Source organism: Clytia hemisphaerica, unplaced genomic scaffold, assembly GCF_902728285.1.
Source record: "Clytia hemisphaerica strain Z4C2 unplaced genomic scaffold, Clytia hemisphaerica genome assembly, whole genome shotgun sequence".
NCBI classification, from domain to species: domain Eukaryota; kingdom Metazoa; phylum Cnidaria; class Hydrozoa; order Leptothecata; family Clytiidae; genus Clytia; species Clytia hemisphaerica.
The window spans coordinates 335,997-355,796 of NW_027103629.1; the positions used below are offsets into that span (position 1 = coordinate 335,997).

Here is a 19,800-nt window from a genome sequence, read left to right on the forward strand (position 1 = left end):
TGGCCTTTGTGTTTATCTTTTTCAGGTACTTAGCTTCAATTTTTTTGAAGAGATTGGAGTGTTTGTTTTCTTTCCTTTGGTTCAAATTTGTATTTTGGAGCTGCGACTGTCGACCGTCAACCGTAGAGCTAAACACTCGAATTTTGAATAAAAAAATTCGAGCTATGAATAAAAACATTCGAATTATGAATAGAAACAGTCGAATTTTGAATAAAACCATTCGAATTTTTTGGATTTACCTACTACCATACAAAAATTTTAAGTTAACTTTTTTCTAAAAAAATCCAAGATAGCTCGAAAACTTGGGAATGAAAAATAAATTCCGAGTTAGCTAACTCGAAAAAAGGTTTTGTGAAAAAGAAATTCGAGTTAGCTAACTCGAAAAAGTTTTTTCGAAAAACAAAATTCAAGTTAACCCTAACTTGAAAATCCTTTTTTTGAAAATGAAAATTCGAGTTACAGTCGAATGGCGTCATAATTTGCACTTTCAAGACGTCATAATTTAGCTAACTCTAAAATTGCTAACTCGAAAATTGCTAACTCAAAGTTTTCTAACTCGAAGTTTCCGGGCCTCAAAATAAAGGGCATTTTCCCATTTTAACAATATAATGAAGTATTTTCTAAAGTGAATTAAAATAAACGAAAGCTCTATTAGTTTTTTTTTTAGGGAAAAATGAAAATCAGTTTAAGACCATATCTTTGTAAGCAAGTGGATATCAGTAAGTTTTAACACTGCTTGTTGTATTTTACAAGAGAAATGATGGTATTTTTGTATTTTAACAGTAAAATGAAGACTATTTAGCATGAAAATGAACATGAAAAAGCCTGTATTTTTGAAGACGAAGGCCTCATTCACTGTATTATCAATAGCAGTGATAAATGTATCAGAGGTAAGCGGAGGACACGTTTTTCAGAGCAAAGTGACTTTTAGAAGTTTGTTATTCTTGTGGGGAATTAATTGGTCGATTTTCTTTTGAAAAAATACAAGAATTTGCTTTCGTTTGTTTACCCGATTTACTTTACCAAATACAGGAAATGTGTTTTATCTAATTTTCCTTGCTAAATACAAGAAATCTTTTTTTTTTATTTGAGGATTGTTTAAATTAGACTTGAAACTGTCAGTATTGAAAAGACAATTTCACTACTTCAACTATCATATCAAGAAATCATTAACATATTTCTCATAAGTAAAAGACATTTAATTTCTCAATAATGACAGCGAACGAAGCATCATGGTAAAGAGTCGTCTTGGACAACGCCGAGACGGCTAGTCAAGTCAAATAAACCAGCCGAGGCTGGAAGGTCAGCCAAAAGAGCTAAGAGGGTTAGAGGGTCAAAGGGGTGAAAGGGATAATTTTGATGTGATGCGAGCAAATGTTAGATCAGCGTTCGATACAGTGGCAATTAGCTGCCCGTTGAAAAGTCCAGGAACCTCGCTCGTTTGGGATGTTAGTTAGTCTACATAGTGTAATTAAACTTTTTGTTCATTTTAGTCAGTTATAATACATTTTTTGGATCCCATTTTTTCTGTTGGGTGTAGACAATATCCATATGTGACCAAAGTGTTATACTACAAATAAATAAGAGAATTGCCAAAAAGTCAAACCCAAAATAAAGATACATGCCATAATTTTAGTGCAGAACCATTATTAGTTTTCATTACATAGAAACTGTACTTTTTTTGTTTACTTGATAAAACTCCAATAACACTTTGTCGTAACTCTCTGCAGCTTCTTCTAAAAATTGTAATTGACTGCCATTAAGCTACAAACTTTTTGTTATGGCTGTGCAAGTTGTGAAAAGAGTGGCCATGTTGTGTAACTTGATGGTATATATACTTCATTAAAAAATCTAGAAACCATTTCTCGTAACTTTCCGCAGTCCGCTTTCTGCAAGTCCGATAAAAGATATGTAAAAACTGTTGTCGCAATTCATTCCACATCAACCATTTAGTTAAAGCCAAAAACGTGCGCAAAGATCAGAAAAATCTGCTGTAAACCGAAAACTAGTTTATCCACGGTTGACGGTTTCTCAATTTTTTAATTCGGACCAGTCCACGCGGATTCCCTTTCAACAAGATGTAGCTGCTTCTTTAACAGAAAAATATTTTCGACCGACCGACCAAACGACCCACTTTTTTAAAGTATAAATGATGGGAACCAAACAATTTTTTGCGATCCGATCCATACTATTCTAAATCCTTGTGGTGGTGTCTTTCAGCTTCAGTCATATCTCGGTACTTCGCTATCTCACTACTTCTTTATGCAGCCACTTTTAGCTTTAGTTGTTTTCATTTTATTAGGTATTTTTAATAACTTTTTATTTTCAATATCATGATAATGTACATTAGCGTATTATGTGATCACTTAATAGAAATAGAACTAGAACTAGAACCACCTTATATAATATGACTGAAGCCACAACCTTGCCGATACACATGACATTCCGGTGCAGTTTGTCAGGTGCGCAAATATATGGATAAATCACTGGACAAGAGTCCGGTGTAGTGTCTGGTGTACTTTGTTTCCGAGAGAAAAATGTACCGTCAACTGCTCCAACTTGGGACTATCTTACGCAACATGGGACGGCCATTCCACCACAATTTCACCGAACCTCCAAAGTCATTTAAATTGAGTTTAATGAACCGCGTACCGTGAGATTGGGTAACTTGCATCAGTGGAGGCTAACATGCATAGCCCTCAAATGAATGACCTGTCTGATCATTAAAATACAACTACGCAGCTCTGCTCGCAGCTCTACTCTACCATTTTTGTTTTGATTTAACTTTGTATTTTAATGACCAGATAAGTCATTCATTTGAGGGCTATGCATGTTAGCCTCCACTGATGCAAGTTACCCAATCTCACGGTATTAAAAAATACACAATTTCTTATTCGCACCAAATAGGCTTTTAAATCGAAATATGAAAAAAATCTGTAGTGGAACACGCGCGAATGTGATCTACTGTATTTGTTATAGACAGGCAGCTGAGGTCACAAAAAATTTGGACGGGGTGCGAACAATCCCAAACCACTTTTAATTGAAAATATACAACCTAAATATCTAGAAACCATCAACAGGAATACTTATCTCATCGGGTGGTTAGGCGACGGGCATTCTCTAATTCTCCATTCGGCGTCCGGTCATTTTAAATGAAAACAAAAGTTAAAAAGGGTGCGCTATCAGTGAAAGTTATTGTGACATGTTATGACAGAAAGTATGATTGATAAACTTGGTGGAATTATCAAAACAAATTTGTTGTCAAAGAGATTTTTAACAGTAAGTGAAAATAATACAGGCCGGATATCAACAAGCCCCCATGTTGCGTACACTTGTTCCAAGTTGGAGCAGTTGGCGGTACTAGACAGTCCGGTGTAGTCCGGTGTGCACTTTTGAAAATTTAATGAAGAAAACACCAGACAAAAAATAACGCTGGAATGACCGGTGTATAGGCAGGGTCGTCTGAAGCAGCCAAACACGTCCAAGTCCAAAAAAACACGATTGCATCCAGCAGTGTTTATCAAATTTAGACAGTAGCTGTATGTACTTTTGTATACTTTATCAAATTCCAATAACATTATAACACCATCAATCCCCCCTCTAGAGGCAAACAAGAAAAATGTGTTTCTATTGCAAAAACTACTGTAATAGAAAGCAACAGAAAATTCAACATAAACAAAAACTTGAGCAAACGGATTTAAACCTTCATAAGATGTAGAAAAAGAATCCCCTTGATGAAAATCATGTGTTTGATTTGCCATGTTAAAAAAATAAATGACAGAAATTGAAGCTTGCAACAGATTCACACTGGAAATACTTTGGAACAACACTTTATCGACTTATCGCTCGAGCCGCCATCTTGAAACACCACTTTATGATCTGTAAAAACAACACACGCTAAAAGTACCCAAAAAGTTAACCCGATCGGAAGAAAGTTTAGAAATCAAAGTGAGATCGGAAAATCGGATTTTTTTTTTGCCGTCTTATGATGATGGAACTGGAAGAAAATTTTACCTATTTGAATGCTCAGCTTAGGCTGGCCAAAAAGCTGATCTATAAGACCTATGACTGAAAAAAATAGCACAAATATTCTCGATAAGATTATCACAATAGTCAGAAAGTTTCGAGAGCGGATTTGGAATATACACAAAAGAACATCAGCGTGGTAGATTCTTCCCTCCCCTCTGGGGTTTATTTCAAAATTCATTGCCATAGAGGGTCTGTTGTCATTGTCTTTTCTCATTTGAGATTTTTCAAACCGACTGCTGCGATGGAGTGTTGGTAAGAGAGGGAAACGATGAGAGAAGTGTTGCTATTAATAATTTTTTTTTATTTTTTTTTTATATATGATTTGAGAAGCTACATTACACTTACGAACATATACTACTTACAAAAACAAACACAGAAAAAATAAATAGCTCACCCCCCCGCAAGGCACTAAGTGATATTGCCATTATTAATAAATCAAACTTCATCGCAGAGGTCTCCGTACTTGAATTTTTTATCAAACAGACAATGCGCACAGAGTGTACTACGAAGCGACAAATGCGAGATACACTCCGGTTCAGAGTGCCTCTGGGGCCAATAGGGTTAAGACTGGTAATTTTGAATGAAAGTTGAAGTCTTCTTGATTATCCTTTTCCTAAAGTGAAAAAAGTGAATGAAGTACACCTTTTTATCTCTCATTGAGAAAAGTGGCTTACTGTTATCTTCTAGTTTTTACGAAAGGCTAAGGATATGTCTTGTACTTTCGAAGGAGGATGAAGGAAATATCTTAAAATTAAATTAAATTTAAAAATCTAGATTTGAGAGAAATTTTAAATTTGGTCGACGTTTTTGGGGCTGCATACTGTAATAGAAAAGAAAGAGTTTGGACGTATTTTTACAGGGTCAAAGAAGGATCATTTTTTGACTAAAGGGAGATCCGAAGTCTTGTATTTTTTGAAGGAAAATGACCTTGTGCATTGTATCATGAATTAAAATAAAATTCAATAGAGAAAATTGTTTCGGATAAAACTGACTTTCAGAAATCTTTCTCATTCTCAAGGGAAATTTAAGGATTCTTCGATCTTAGATAATTATTAATTTGAAAGAATTTTCAAAAAAATTAAAAACCGTCGAAAACAACAAAAAGAGCCCTTATTTGATTGAAATTCTATTAACAGCTATGGTCTTTTTTGTCTCTGCTGCAGATTATATCGAGACATACTTTAAAATGCCTAAATTTTCCAGTGAGTATTGAAAGTATTATTTCCTTCTAGTTTTGTTGAACCTGAGTTTCTGACTAGAATCATTTTGATTTACGATAATTTTTTTTAGCTTGTCATTGATCGCGAGAAAAGACCGATGTTCGAGATTTCGGAGAAGCGTCCAAGGCATTGGCCACCTTTTGAGTTACCAAATCGTCCCTGCCATGACATCGACTGTTCAAAGACAGGTTTGAATTTACAGAATTTACACGCTTTTTTTATTAGAATACACTTCATAAGAATGTCCATGATGATAATGGCCAATAAATTAAGAATAATGCTAAGAATATCACCATCGTAGAATTTTGCTACTCTAGCTAAGAATGCCATTTTAGAGCATTTTCTATTATAAATATACCCCCGAGTAAGGCTCACTCCTTTCACAAAAATGCCACTTATGCTTGAGACGTATGTACTACCCATGTTACATCTAGTCAGTGTCGTAGACACAAATTATATCTTAGGGTGGCCCTATATGTTTAGTATCAAAGGAGACCCCACCATGGTTGGGGCCGACGTGCCCGAAATCTTTTGGACTTTTTACCCTCCAGATTGGCTAAGACTGCCTCTCCGAGAGTAAATTTTCAACAAAAAGCAAGTAGAAATCGCGTGCATATTAGTATATTTTCAAATCAAATCTTTCAAAAGACAATCTTCTTACTTAATTAGTGCGTTAGTTAGTTATTTCGTTCTGTGGCACGCGTCGGCTCAACGTAAAAGTGGTAAAAAAGGGAAGAGATTAAGCAAATAAATCAAATAAGTAAATATACAGACAACGTTGACGAAATTTACACCTTTTTCAAAAAAAACAACATAATCTGAAAAAGTTTTTGGACCTACCTCGGATGTCCTATAAATTAACGTGCTTAACGTAATAAATGTCCGTCTGTTCGTTGGTCCGTCTGTTACCAGCTTTTCTCAGGATTGACTCTTTAGTTTCTTCTGATTTTTGGCACAAAGATGCGAAATGGCAATGCCAAAATGTGACGGAGCCCGATTTTTGAACAAAAAAATTCCGGCCGAAAATGCCGGAAATATGCCGAAAAAACTGTTTTTTTGGCATTTTCTCGAGATTTTATCAATAGTTTTTCTGTTTTTTTGCTCAAAGATGCGTATTAACAATGCCAAAAACATGGCGGAGTCCGATTTTTGAGAACAAATTTATTCCGGTCCAAAATGCCGGAAATTTCCGTTTTTGCAGATTTTCATTGCGTTTTTTCGTTTATATCTTTGTTTTTTTTCAAACAAAAACATTATTTATAAGACTGTCCACGATTAAGCATGGTTCAATTTTCAATGGAACTGATTTTGGTCCAGGAACTTTCTAAAAATCGTCAGAGCAGCCGAGAATAGCCGGATTTCTTGAATTTCTCGAGTTTTTCTTGTATTATTCTGCATTTTCATACTATTGTTGTCATTTTTTCAATTGTCTTATTACATCAATTTTCAGGTAGGTCCATTCAGCATGTAGCTTGTTTTTATTTTTCTCCTTATTGCTATCTAAGTTTCATCATCAGGTAGGTCCATTCAGAATCTAGCATGTTTTTTTTTGGGGGGCAAGCCCCGGTGGCTACCGCACTGCTAGTCTGAGTAAGTATCCTAACCTAAGAATGTTGTAAGAATATTTTAGGATGATTTTCCCAAAAAAGTTAGGAATATCCATGATGAAATGATATTGAGCTCGAGATATTGAGCTTCAAAAAGCGCAAAAACTGGACAAAACTGCTGTTTCTGGCTGAAAAACACTGTTTTTAAGGGTTAATATCTCGAGTTAGGTACAGAAATCAACCTATACTTGCAATATATCTCTAATCTTAATATTTGGAGAGCTTTCCAAAAATATACAACAGGTCTCCGTTTTCTTAAGCTAAAATTTTCATTAATTTTTGACAAAATCCCCTCTACTCGGTCGCGCAAGTTCAACAGTTGAACCATTCATTAAGTCCGCTAAAAGAATTATTAAGAGAATGAAAAATCAACGTGTTCAGCCTCATAAATTGAAGGACTGTGCCCACTCGGGTAAGTTATGGCATGTCTTAAAATTACCATAATTTTTAGATAGCATTAGCCGACAGAAAATGACCAAACAAATGACTGAAAATGAAGGGTACTATGATGAAGTTTCTAACCTGATGTGTAACCTTGTTTTTTCGCTGATTTTCGCGAAAAACCGTAAAAACTGATTATGACGTCATAATCGATGACGTCATCAAAGCTAAAAATTACATTTATCAAGGATTATTAACCAATCATCTTCAAACTTTCACCAAAGAGGTATCACACTAAATTCGATCATTTGAAAAAAAAAATTTTCGAAATTCTGATTACGTCAGCAAAAAATATCAGTTTTCCTTTTTTCCTAATTTCTGCTGACGTCATGAAAATTCCGAAAAATTCCTTTTTTCAAATGATCGACTTTTCCCTGCTGTCAGGAGTTTTCCTTATTTACAAATAAAATTACAAAAAAATATTGAACTTGTCGTTTATTTACTTTTTCATCATTTTTTATATTTTTCATTGTTTATGTCTTTGTCTCATTTTCTTGATTTTTTTGTCATTTCTGCTCCCTCTTCTCTTTGAGGCGGCCGCTCGGACACGGGACGCCGAACCGGGTGCTAGGCCGACTTTTCAACCTTTTCTTTTCTGCTGTACTTAACTGTATTGTCAGACTTTGTGCCTATGTTTGAATTTCTTTCTTCTTGTTAAGCTGACGGGTGAGAGTGGCAGGGGATGATTACTCAATCAAGGTACCGTACCTGATCTCAGACTTCGGTCTTCAGCTTATCACTTCCTTTTGGTGTAAATCCATTTCATCATGGATATTCTTAACTTTTTTGGGAAAATCATCCTAAAATATTCATACAGCATTCTTAGGTTTAACATTTAGTTTATACGTCTCAAGCATAAAATATATGGTATATATATATTTTTGTGAAAGGAGGGAGCCCTACTTTAGGGTAATTAACAATTTATAATGGAAAATGCTCTAAAATTGGCATTTTTCTGGTAACTTTTTAGACTCAAGATGACGTCATAGTAACCCAAACTAACTGTATTATATATCAATAGAAGCATCTTTAAACGTAGATTAGGAAAAATGTCAATTTATAAGCATGAGCATAAAATTGATAGAAATTAGATGGACCGTTAACTTTTTGTCTGTCTTTAAAGTTGTATTGAAATTCTATTCAAATCGGCTTTCTTTATTATCGAATCATTGTCAACAAGAGAAGCTCATTTCACTGGCTTTTTTATATTTTTTGAACATTTAAGAGCTTTTATAAAAACACAAACACTTGTATAAAAGGGTTCTTAGCCTAATTCTTACCGTGGACCATATCTGCCATTTTTCAAAATGTGTCTCACTTTTTTACTGTGTAAAGACTCAAAAGCTCAAATTTTGTTTCATTTCTACTACAAAAAGGTGTTATTTTAAGGAAAGCAAAAATTTTGTTACACTCAATGAAAAATAAGTCGTCATTTTAAATTATTTTTGACGCGTTAAATCATTAACGAGCTTTTCCCGCGCTCAAAGTCGACCAGTTAGTATTCTAAAAAGCTCTTTTGAGAAATTCTGATGAGTTAGATTGCTAACGAGCTTTTTTGTATTTTTTTACATTTCCAATCCTAAAGTGCTCATTCCAACAATCAAAATCGACGAGTTAGTATTTTAACAAGCTTTTTTGCGAAATTTTGACACGTTAGTTTGCGAACGAGCTTTTTCCGTGTTCAAAATCAACGAGTTAGTATTCTAACGAGCTTTTTTGCGAAATTTTGACACGTTAGTTTGCGAACGAGCTTTTTCCGTGTTCAAAATCAACGAGTTAGTATTCTAACGAGCTTTTTTGCGAAATTTTGACGCGTTAGTTTGCGAACGAGCTTTTTCCGTGTTCAAAATCAACGAGTTAGTATTCTAACGAGCTTTTTTGCGAAATTTTGACGCGTTAGTTTGCGAACGAGCTTTTCTCGCGCTCAAAATCGACGAGTTAGTATTCTAACGAGCTTTTTTGCGAAATTTTGACGCGTTAGTTTGCGAACGAGCTTTTTCCGTGCTCAAAATCAACGAGTTAGTATTCTAACGAGCTTTTTTGCGAAATTTTGACGCGTTAGTTTGCGAACGAGCTTTTCTCGCGCTCAAAATCGACGAGTTAGTATTCTAACGAGCTTTTTTGCGAAATTTTGATGCGTTAGTTTGCGAACTAAAATCTTCGTTTTCAAACCCAATAAACACTGGTATTGAATTATTAAAGTCACAAGTTTCTAATAAACGCCCCTCCCTTAAGGGGGTCGCGTTTATTCGAGGGGGCGTTTATTCGAGTGGAAACGCCCCCCGCGTTTATTCGAAGTAATACGGTAAATCTTTAATATTTCTAAAACAAAGACTGCTTTCGGAACGAAATTTTCGCTTTAAACTTTAGAATAAATTTACCATCAATTTATAATCCAAAATTTAGGTTGAAGAAGTTCGAAGTTTTTCCGTAAAGGCCAGGGCTAACTAGTCCGACATTTCACTCAACATGATTTCCAATGTTGGATGAATTGTTTGATGGAAAAACTTGCGTTGGATGAAGCGAAAATCAAGGCCGGGGCCAAGCGATCCAACATTTCATCCAACATGACTTGGAAAAAAATGAAAATTCAAAAAATAAAGAAATAAGTACCACCAAACTAATCCAACACGAAAAATTACACAATTCAATGAGAGAGCTTTTTTGATTCCGCCGCAAATGTTGGATGAAATGTTTAATGGCGATCAAACTTCATCCAACACCGTCCAACACAATTCTTTTTTTTTTTTTGAATTTTTATTTTTTTTCCAAAAATTTGAATTGACGAAATCGGTTCAATATTTCAACCAACATCAGAAAAAAGGCATGTTGGATGAAATGTTGGACTGGTTTGCTCTGGCCCTAAAGGCCGAGGTAAATATTCCAACATTTCATCCAACATAGAAATTGAAATGTTGGACGAATGTTTGAAGAATTTTGGAAAGGTGTTGGATCTCCTTAAAATCGTTTTGTCGCAATGTCCAACATCATTTTCAGCCAACATGGGTGTTCATTCATTCTTTTTTTAATTCATTTTTTTTTTCAAATTAGAAATGGCGAGGATTTTTATACCCAGTGTAACCAGTGCCACTACTGCTGTTCATGCGGACAAAAATTATAGTCTAACAATTGGACCCTTACAATGCAGAGAAAATTCTGGCGAAATATCGCCTCTTATGGTGCAATTTCCTGAAATTTATTTACCTATTTGAAGGCAAAAAACGGTCAAATTTTCTAAAACACTTACAGTGCATTTTGGGAAGTCTGAAAAACGTACCTTTATAGGGCCACACCTCTACGATAGATCGCTTAATTTCAGTGCCCCTCCCCCTTGGTTTATTTTCCGTCATTCCCTTTCCGTCATTCCCTTTCAAATGTTGGATGTGAGCTGAGTAAACGAATCCGACATGATCCAATACAAAAAAAAAGTAAATGTTGGACAAAATGTTTGATGGCGATCAAACTCCCATCCAACACTTTTTTCTTCTTCCAACATAATTTTTTCTTCCTTTCCGATTTTTGCATTCGAGTAAACGATTCCAACATTCTGTCCAACAGAGAGAAAATGGCATGTTGGATGGAATGTTGGAATCGTTTACCTCGGCTTTAAAGGCCGGAGCAAACCGATCCAACATTTCATCCTTTTTCTGATGTTGGATGAACTGTTGGACCGCTTTGCGTCAATTCAAATTTTTGGAAAAAAATGAAAATTCAAAAAAAGAAGAAAAATATCTTGTTGGACGGTGTTGGATGAAGTCTGATCGCCATCAAACATTTCATCCAACATTTGCGGCGAGATCAAAGAAGCTCTCTCATTGAATTGTGTAATTTTTCGTGTTGGGTTGGTTTGGTGCTACTTTTTGCTTTTCATTTTTTGAATTTTCATTTTTTCCAAGCCATGTTGGATGAAATGTTGGATCAGTTTGCCCCGGCCTTGATTTTTGTTTCATCCATCGCAAGTTTTTCCATCAAACATTTCATCCAACATTGGAAAATCATGTTGGATGAAATGTTTTTGCCCTGGCCTTAAGTCGAGTTTATTTTTTGAGTAGCTTTTGTGAAACACCCTGTAAAGAAGAATCAAATAGACGATAGATGATGATTTTTTCCTTTGGTAAATATTAAAAAAATCCTGCGTTTTCATTTTATAGACTTCACAGAGTTGGTGTATGATTACGGCGAAGAAGAGAAGAAGTTCGACTCAAGTGAAGAATACGAAATTTTATAAGTAATATTCGTCAGGGTCAAATGTCTCTTGATGGGCATCATGCATTACTATATTTATCATCTTTTAACATGGACCAAACTAAATAAGTAAAAAACTTTTACGAGTCTCTGACCAAGTTCCCTGCTCTGGTATAACTAGAAACTCAGCTTTGAAGTCTATATCTTTGTTACGGATTCCTTAACACAGTTAACAAAAGAAACGCTTTTATTCTAGATGATAACGACATTGTACTAATTACGGCAACAGCAGCGATTGAGAATTTAACGGTTTAATTTGTGGATTTAAAAAGCATCAAATTTATATAAAATGCTTTTTTTGAATGAGAAATTGAACCTCTCTTTTTCCATTTTTCAAATAATCTACGCACTATTCAAAAGTTTTTAAGCTACCGTTTGATGTATTCCTTTGTAATGAAAGAAATCTCTTCTATACAAATTTCATCGTCGTCAGGATTGACCATTGCAAATTTTCATGATTGATATGCCATGTATAAAAAGGTCAATTTCTGCCTTAAAAAATTATGACCTGTCCAGTCTTTCCGCTAATAACAAATCAAGTACAAAGTTGAAGGAACATTCTTGTTGCTAAACAAATTCGATTGTTGTAGATAAATTATAATGCAAGTTGGAATTTTATTGTTTGTATTTGTAACTTATAATAATTTACTATATTTTTAAGAAAGATAGTCACAATGCTAAAAAATTAGTTGTTCTATCTTTTCCTCGCTGTTCACTCTTTTCTTTCGTTCTCATGATGAATAAATAGCTGCTTTTTCCAGACATGCACACAGCAAAATTAATTTTTTTTAGAACTCCTAATTATACAGCGTATATAACAAAAATTCGCTCTGCGTCACACTTTGGAATTTAAAGTTTTTGACTATCGTATGTTTTNACAAAATCAAAACACAAAATTCATGAATTCACAAACTCAATTTCACCACGAAATTAAAATCAAAAAACCATAAACTCGAATCCAAATTAATATTAAATCCGGTTTCTCGTGTGGACCATAAAAAGAATCTCCAAGAAAAAATTGACAACCGTCCGATACGGGTCTAAACGTGAACTAAAAATGTTTCAAAAGAAAAACACGTGTTATAAAAAATAAGTACACGTGACCTATTACTACAACGTGACGTAACTTTAAAATAAGATGTTATATAATACAAGTGCAATTACCAGATTCAGAAACCGAAAATCTCGAACCTTCCGAACAGTTATCACGGGTTCGAGAACTTGTTGATCATTTTTGGACTTTATGGCAAAACGAATACCTTCTTGAACTACGAGAACATCAAAGACGTAAAAAGTCGAACAGTAGTTTACACGCAAACAAAGGCGATGTAGTATTGATTAAAGATGAACGATTGAAACGTAGTCAATGGAGACTCGGTCGAGTTAAGAAACTTATTCGCAGTAAAGACTTTAAAATTCGTGCTGCAGAAGTAAACGTTATTACCAACGGTAAACTACAAACTTTGAAAAGACCGGTAAGTAAACTTTATCCGGTAGAATTTGAAGAACAAAGAGACCAAAAGGACAAAAGCCAAATTAAATTCACAAGTGACGAAGACACAATCACTTTCCTTTGTTTTGGGGGAGTGTGAAGAACAAAGATGAGTTATATAACTATAAGTAGTCACGGGTCACGTGATTAGCACGTGACCCGCTCTTTTATTTTTTACAGTCCTCTTTTGTATTTATATTTTAGTTGCTCGGAAAGACTCATCGGAGACGGTCATAAAGACCTATACTATCTCAAATTATTAGTCTGAACATCCCACATAACTACTTTAATTATGGTCATGTGTATTTTTACATACACCCCTGTCTCATAGTCCAGGGAAAGTGTGCTAAAAATGAATACAATTGTGCATTTTTGACTAGAAAGCATGAAATTTGGTACAGTGGTACCTTAGGGGGTAAGAAACATTTTAAGCCTCTGACCCACTTCCGAAACACCTGTTTGTGTATTTTACAGACCAGAATGCCTCCAAGCCAAGAAAAATTTTTTTTATCTTCAAAGCATGTCATATGATATATCATTGGAAAGGTTTTCTCACACTGATTCTAAAAAACGTCACAGCATATATCTGAAAATGGACTGGGTCCAAGTTATGAGCTACGGAAGTAATTTACAGACCAGTCTGCATGCCCGAAAATTTTTTTTATTTTTGTTCCAAAACATGTCATGTCATATAACGTTGGAAAGGTTTTTTCATACCGATTCTAAAAATCATCATGATATGCATCTCAAAATAGACTGGGTCCGTGAAATAAGCCATACTAGTAATTTACAGACCAGAACGGCTCCCGGGCATACAAAAAATATGTTTATCTCCAAAACATGTCATGCTATATACCGTTTGAAAGGTTTTCTCAGACTGATTCTAAAAAACATCACAACATGTATCTGAAAATGGACTAGGACCGAGTTATGGACCAGGAGCCATTCTGGTCTGTAAAATACCCCCATGGCCTATAACTCGGACCCAGTCCATTTTGAGATACATATCAGGATGATTTTTAGAATCAGTGTGAAAAAACCTTTCCAACGGTATATGATATGACATGTTTTGGAACAAAAATAAAAAAAGTTTTCGGGCATGCAGACTGGTCTGTAAATTACTTCCGTAGCTCATAACTCGGACCCAGTCCATTTTCAGATATATGTTGTGATGTTTTTTAGAATCAGTGTGAGAAAACCTTTCCAACGATATATCATATGACATGCTTTGATAATAAAAATTCTTTCTCTTGCCTGGGAGGCATTCTGGTCTGTAAAATACACAAACAGGTGTTCCGGAAGAGGGTCAGAGGCTTAAAATGTTTCTTACCCCCTAAGGTACCACTGTACCAAATTTCATACTTTCTAGTCAAAAACGCACAATTGATGCACACTTTNCCAAATTTTATGCTTTCTAGTCAAAAATGCACAATTGTATTTATTTTTTAGCACACATTTTCTGTTAGGCCAACTATCCTTGAGTCTGAAAATTTATGAATCGCAAAGAAAAAGTTTGATGAAGAAGAAAATGAAGACTTTTGCGACGAAGAGTATTTCAACTTTGAAGAGCTTAGTTTGGTCGAAGAAGAAATATTTTGAAAAACTTTTGTGGCATATGGTGTATCCTTTACCGAACTAAAAATATATTTTTGCTAAATTTTTCTAAAAGCTTACTTGTCTCAAAATCTTTAAAAAAGAGTTTTTTGACCAATTGTTCATAGAAAAACAGCTATTACTTTTGATGCATTAATTTAGAAAATTTTTCCGAAAAATTTAAAACAGTTCAATTCTTTGCGGACAGTTTGACAAAATTCCGAAACAAAAAGGTTAATTACCCATTAAAACTTAGCACTTTTTTTAAAAGAGGATGATGCGATATATTATTAACGTCTTTTTAAAGTTCATAACGTCATTTTTATAATTAAATTCTTAATTACTTTTATGGGATTTGATCAAAAAGCAATTTGTAAAGGCAATTCTTTGTTAAAAGTGTAAAGGAACCTGAAACATAACTTTTATGCTCAAATACCAAAATCAATTTTTTGACTATGTTCAGAGCCCTTAATAAGAATATTTTTTCTCAAATTCAGAAAATATAAACTTTGACTTTAAGATTTTAGACACGTCCAAGTTCTATCTTTAGAACTTCATAGTTTGCATGAATTTTCAATTCTTTCTTCAACTCTATTAGTTAAAGTAATCTCTGATGGACTACTTTAATGGGATAAATTTTCGCGCAGATTGCGCGGATTTGGGTGTCAGCCGCGAAATTAAGTCCCAATGGAAATTTGGAAAGGTCTTATCCGCGAAATTCTTTTGAACAAAATCAAACATGAAAATATTGTCTTCTGATAACGCAATCCGCGAAATTAAATCCCGCAAAATTTAATCTCCACGGTAATTTATACCAATAAAGTAAAAGTTGTAATTTCAATACTTTTTTTAATATACCAATTTAAAACTATTACTTATTTGAAAAAAAATCAGGGTCGTTCACACTATAAGAACAATAAGCCAATTTTAGTCGCACATTAGTTTTATTTTCAGTTTTCACCATTTAAACTGTATCCTCATCCTCTTCATTCTCAGCTTCATAACCTTGATTCAAAGCATCATATCTCAATTGTCGTCCACCTCTTCTATAGCTAGACTGGCTGTATTGATTACCGCGTCTCTTAGAATATCTAGGTTTCCTAGCTATATGTCTTCCACCGGGAGCAGAAGAGGAGGATAGACTTGCGTTGGTCGGAAGTTGGGGTAGGAATCTTCTGTTAGGTAGATAATCCTTCTGTGCTGGAATATCTGGATAAAAGTCTTTTGACAGACTATTGAAAGACGGTCTGTTGGCAGCACCATGAGGATCTGTCACTTGGTTGGGATGGCGTAGATACTCCGGATGGCTTTCCGTAACAGACTGATTCAGAACCTGCTTATGTGAATAGTTGAGAGATCTTTTCGAATTCGTCGGAGATTGTTGAGAATCGATTCCCGAATCTTCGTTTACTTCTGGGATAAGATATTGATTTGGTTGGTATCTTTGTGAATTACTACCTGCATTTTGATGAATATTAAGATTGGAGATCTTTTTCTTACTGTATGTAGAGCCAGAGCTTTGAGATTGTGTTGTGGTATCATTCTCGTTACTCCTTTGGTACAATACCGGATAAATCGGAGGTTTATCAGTAACAGTGTTGTTCTTCAAAATTCCTCTATGCATATCATTTGTAGGGCTTGCGTTTCTTGTTAGGGCCGTATCTTTCTTAACAAGGTCAGTGCTCTGGAATTTCACTTGTTTGGAAGATGGTTTCTGTGTTGTCATGGTAACAGATCGATGTACAAGGTTGTTGTAATCTACATCTGAATCGTAATCGTATTCGTTCAGTTTTCGTTCCATTGTTTGAATTTTCCTGATCGTCTCTTGCATTCCTTCTTCAAATTTAATTTCACTTTCACGAAGCTGATCAATAATGATTGGTCTTGAGAATGTACCAACTCCTGACTGAAGTTGGCTTGTAGTCGTATTAAGTGAACCACTATTAGCGCGTGTATTATCAAGACTCATATCGTTTAGCTGGAATCGACGGAACGGCGCTGCATGTCTTTCACGTGGTTCTTGTTTCGGCATCATCTGTAAGAGATCTTCCTTGTAAATTCCCGACACATCTTTCTTTGACATTTCACTCTGATGAGTTGACATATTTTGAACTGGTACAACTTCAACCAAATTTGTTTTGGGCAGTGATTGAAAACCAAAATCCACCTGAGTAATCTCATGATTTATAGAAGGTTCTTCTTCATCTTCAAAGATTTCTGACGTCCCACTCACCGGTTTCATCTCATCCTCAAAATCCTCACATATCTCATCTCGACAACAAATAGACGAGTTTTCAAAACAAGCTGTTGAAGTTGTCGTTCCTCCGTCATCTTGATACGGCAAAAATTCCGATGACGTAAGCGTCGTGACGTCGTCAGGATCAACATCTTCAATATCTTCAGCAACAAACTCATTCATCAACTCACCCGATAGTCGCTGGAGATGAAGGTCGTCTGACGGAGTGTTGTTTTTGACGGAATATCGAAGCATCCATTCGTACTGGTCTTCCTCCTTGTCGACATAAGCACATTCATTTAACCAGTATAAGACTTCTTCTAGTTGATAATCAATCTCTGAGTACACGTGTTTCTACAGATGGAGAAAATTAGAATGTTTGCACGATATAGTTCCGAACATTCGCTTCAAAACAAATAAATGAAGCCATTTAAATATACCTCAACTGATGTATCAAAAATCAAAAAAATCTTTTTTACCGCGCTATTGCGGTATGATGAAAATCGTAAGAATGTAGCGCCTTAACGCAATTGCGTTATATACAACTCGTTAATGATCTAGAAAATGTTATGTAATTCCATGATGATTGCGAAAAAAAAGTTAAGAACGTTTTAAGGCTTTACAGACTCTAAAACACCCAGTTTCTTAGGAAAAGGACACAAATACTCACAAAATTGTGAAAATAACAGTATTAAGAACATTTTCAGGCTTAAAATTCAAAAAGTTAACAAATCTTCAAAAATTTTGGATGTTCTTATAAAAAAATGTATAAATGCCAAATCATCAATCGATGCGATAAAAATGGCACACTTGTTCTATACCTTTGATACTTTGCTTGGGATGACGTGGTTTTGTTTCCGTTGATACCTCTTCTTACGGAAGTACGATGCGCCGTATGACATACTACATGTAAAAAAAATTACGAAGGTTTTTGAAAAATCTTACTAAAGTCAATAGGTCATTTCATTTTATATCCATACAAGGAGCTGGTCGAACATTTCCAGGGGGTAATTCGAGCAGAATTTCCAAGGGGTCTAAAAGAGTGTTTCTTTTTCATTTTTCCAGTTGGTAAAAGACTGATTTTAGTTTATCCACCGTCACTTTATTGTTTGAAATGAAATTTTCTAAGGGTCTTTGTGCACATTTTCAACACATTTCCAAGAAATATTTTTTGAATTGAAAAGGCTCATCCACCCACAGTATGAAAATTTAATGGAATGGCCCAATGGTTGAGAGAATACCCATAAAATATGTGAAAATTAGTATAGGGAATTATGCCCCTAAACCTTAAAGATATTCTTTTTTATCACATTGATTATGGATAGGCGCGCCTCTAAGCTGACAAAGCAGAATAGACAAAAAAAAAATTCTCAAAATTTATGCTCGCGCAGCGCCAAACAAAAATACTGTGTAAGCAAATGGTAGGAGATACAATAAATGCAATAAATGAGGTATTTAAAAGTAATGTTCTGCCGGAAAAAAACACCATTACACTTCCAATCCCCCAAAATACAGTAAACTCTCTCTAATTCGAACCTCTACTATTTGAATCTTTCTATAATTCGAACTTAGATAGAAACCAGTACAAAATACTTTCTTTAATTCGAATCTTTCTGTAGTTCGAAGAGAACTCTTGGTCCCTTGAAGATCGAATTACAGAGAGGTAACTGTTACAAGAATATAGGCCCCAATCCTCCAGTAATATTGGTTTAGAATGCGAAATTTGACACTAAAAACATGGACACTTACCCCCTTTTGAGCAGCCATAATAAGTTGATACGTTTCTTAGAAAGACCCAATCTTCGAAAATGTCCGATGAAAAATATGAACGTCTAGGAAAGAAAAAACAAAGTTGTGTGAAAAAGCAATTAATAAAATGGAGGAATCATTTTTTGAACGGGTTTATTCCAATTAGTCTGATAAAATTACATCAAAAAAGGCCCTAACCTTGAAATAAATCAAATGGGGATGAAATTTGGCACGGAAGTTCCTTTAGGGTCCAAGAACCACCCAAAAAATCACGCATTCGATTCCAAAAATTTTGGACCCTTTTTGGAAAATTCTATGATGACGTCAACTTTCAGTACAAACGAACCCCTGGAAAGAAGATTTCAAAAATGTTTGAAAAATAAATTTCGAGACTGTTTTATCTGAAAGATCGTAAAAAACAGAAAACAAAAATGGTGTTGTTTTTGAAATTTCGTTTATTAGAACCGCTGGTCCAAAATGACCCAAAATCTGTCATATTTCAAGGTGACTGACTTCATAAACTACTCAATAAGATTTTCATTTCCAAACGAATATTTACAAGATATTTAAAGTATGCTGACTCATCTAAAATGTCTTAACCCTTAGGAGGCGAAAGACGTATATATATACGGTTTGAAAAGGTCATTTTACCGATACACAGTCTTTTGGTCATAACTCCTGACCACTTGAGATTCAGAGAAAAAAAATCCGCTATTTTTTGTAGCTGAGAGAAAGAGCTTTCCAACGATACCAAAGTTGATACCTGAATCGTTTGGCCTGGTCGATAAATTGCCTTTGAAAGAATAAATTTCCAGAAAAAAATGATGAACTTTTTGGCCTTTTTCAAAAAAAATAGCGGCTTTGAAAGGTTAAAATGTGTGGACTCAGAAAAAGTAATTGATCTTAAAAACCCAAAATATATCGTGATCTAGCCATTGAAACTCTATAAGTCATACCATCTTTTAGCTAGTACGTTTCAAGGCCCATCTTTTGAGCCTGGTTTGAAAATATAAATCCTATTGATTATGGCAGATTTGGGGTCATTTCGGACCAGAGGTCTAATTGATGTAATTTAAAAAATTGACCCCATCTTAAGAACAGTTGAAATTTATTTCTGGCGGGTTTGTACTGAAAATGACGTCATCATAAAACGCCCCGAAAAAGGTCCAAAATATTTCGAATCGAAAG

The 19,800-nt window shown here is 34.8% G+C and overlaps 2 protein-coding genes across 2 annotated transcripts in view; one reads left to right on the top strand and one right to left on the bottom strand.

Annotated features, from left to right (window-relative positions):
• Window positions 1-12,220, top strand: part of LOC136802567 (cysteine protease ATG4B-like) — a 38,879-nt gene extending 26,659 nt beyond the window's left edge. Inside the window, exons 13-14 of the mRNA XM_067059304.1 lie at window positions 5,320-5,437; window positions 11,449-12,220. Coding sequence (XP_066915405.1) covers window positions 5,320-5,437; window positions 11,449-11,525 — 195 coding nt within the window. The 3' untranslated portion in view covers window positions 11,526-12,220. The remainder of the gene's footprint in view (window positions 1-5,319; window positions 5,438-11,448) is intronic.
• A 2,922-nt stretch (window positions 12,221-15,142) lies between these two features.
• Window positions 15,143-19,800, bottom strand: part of LOC136802591 (uncharacterized) — a 151,230-nt gene continuing 146,572 nt past the window's right edge. The window contains exons 49-51 of the mRNA XM_067059346.1: window positions 18,613-18,695; window positions 17,685-17,766; window positions 15,143-17,217 (exon numbers count right to left, since the gene is read on the bottom strand). Of these exons, the coding sequence (XP_066915447.1) occupies window positions 15,592-17,217; window positions 17,685-17,766; window positions 18,613-18,695 (1,791 nt within the window). The 3' untranslated portion in view covers window positions 15,143-15,591. The remainder of the gene's footprint in view (window positions 17,218-17,684; window positions 17,767-18,612; window positions 18,696-19,800) is intronic.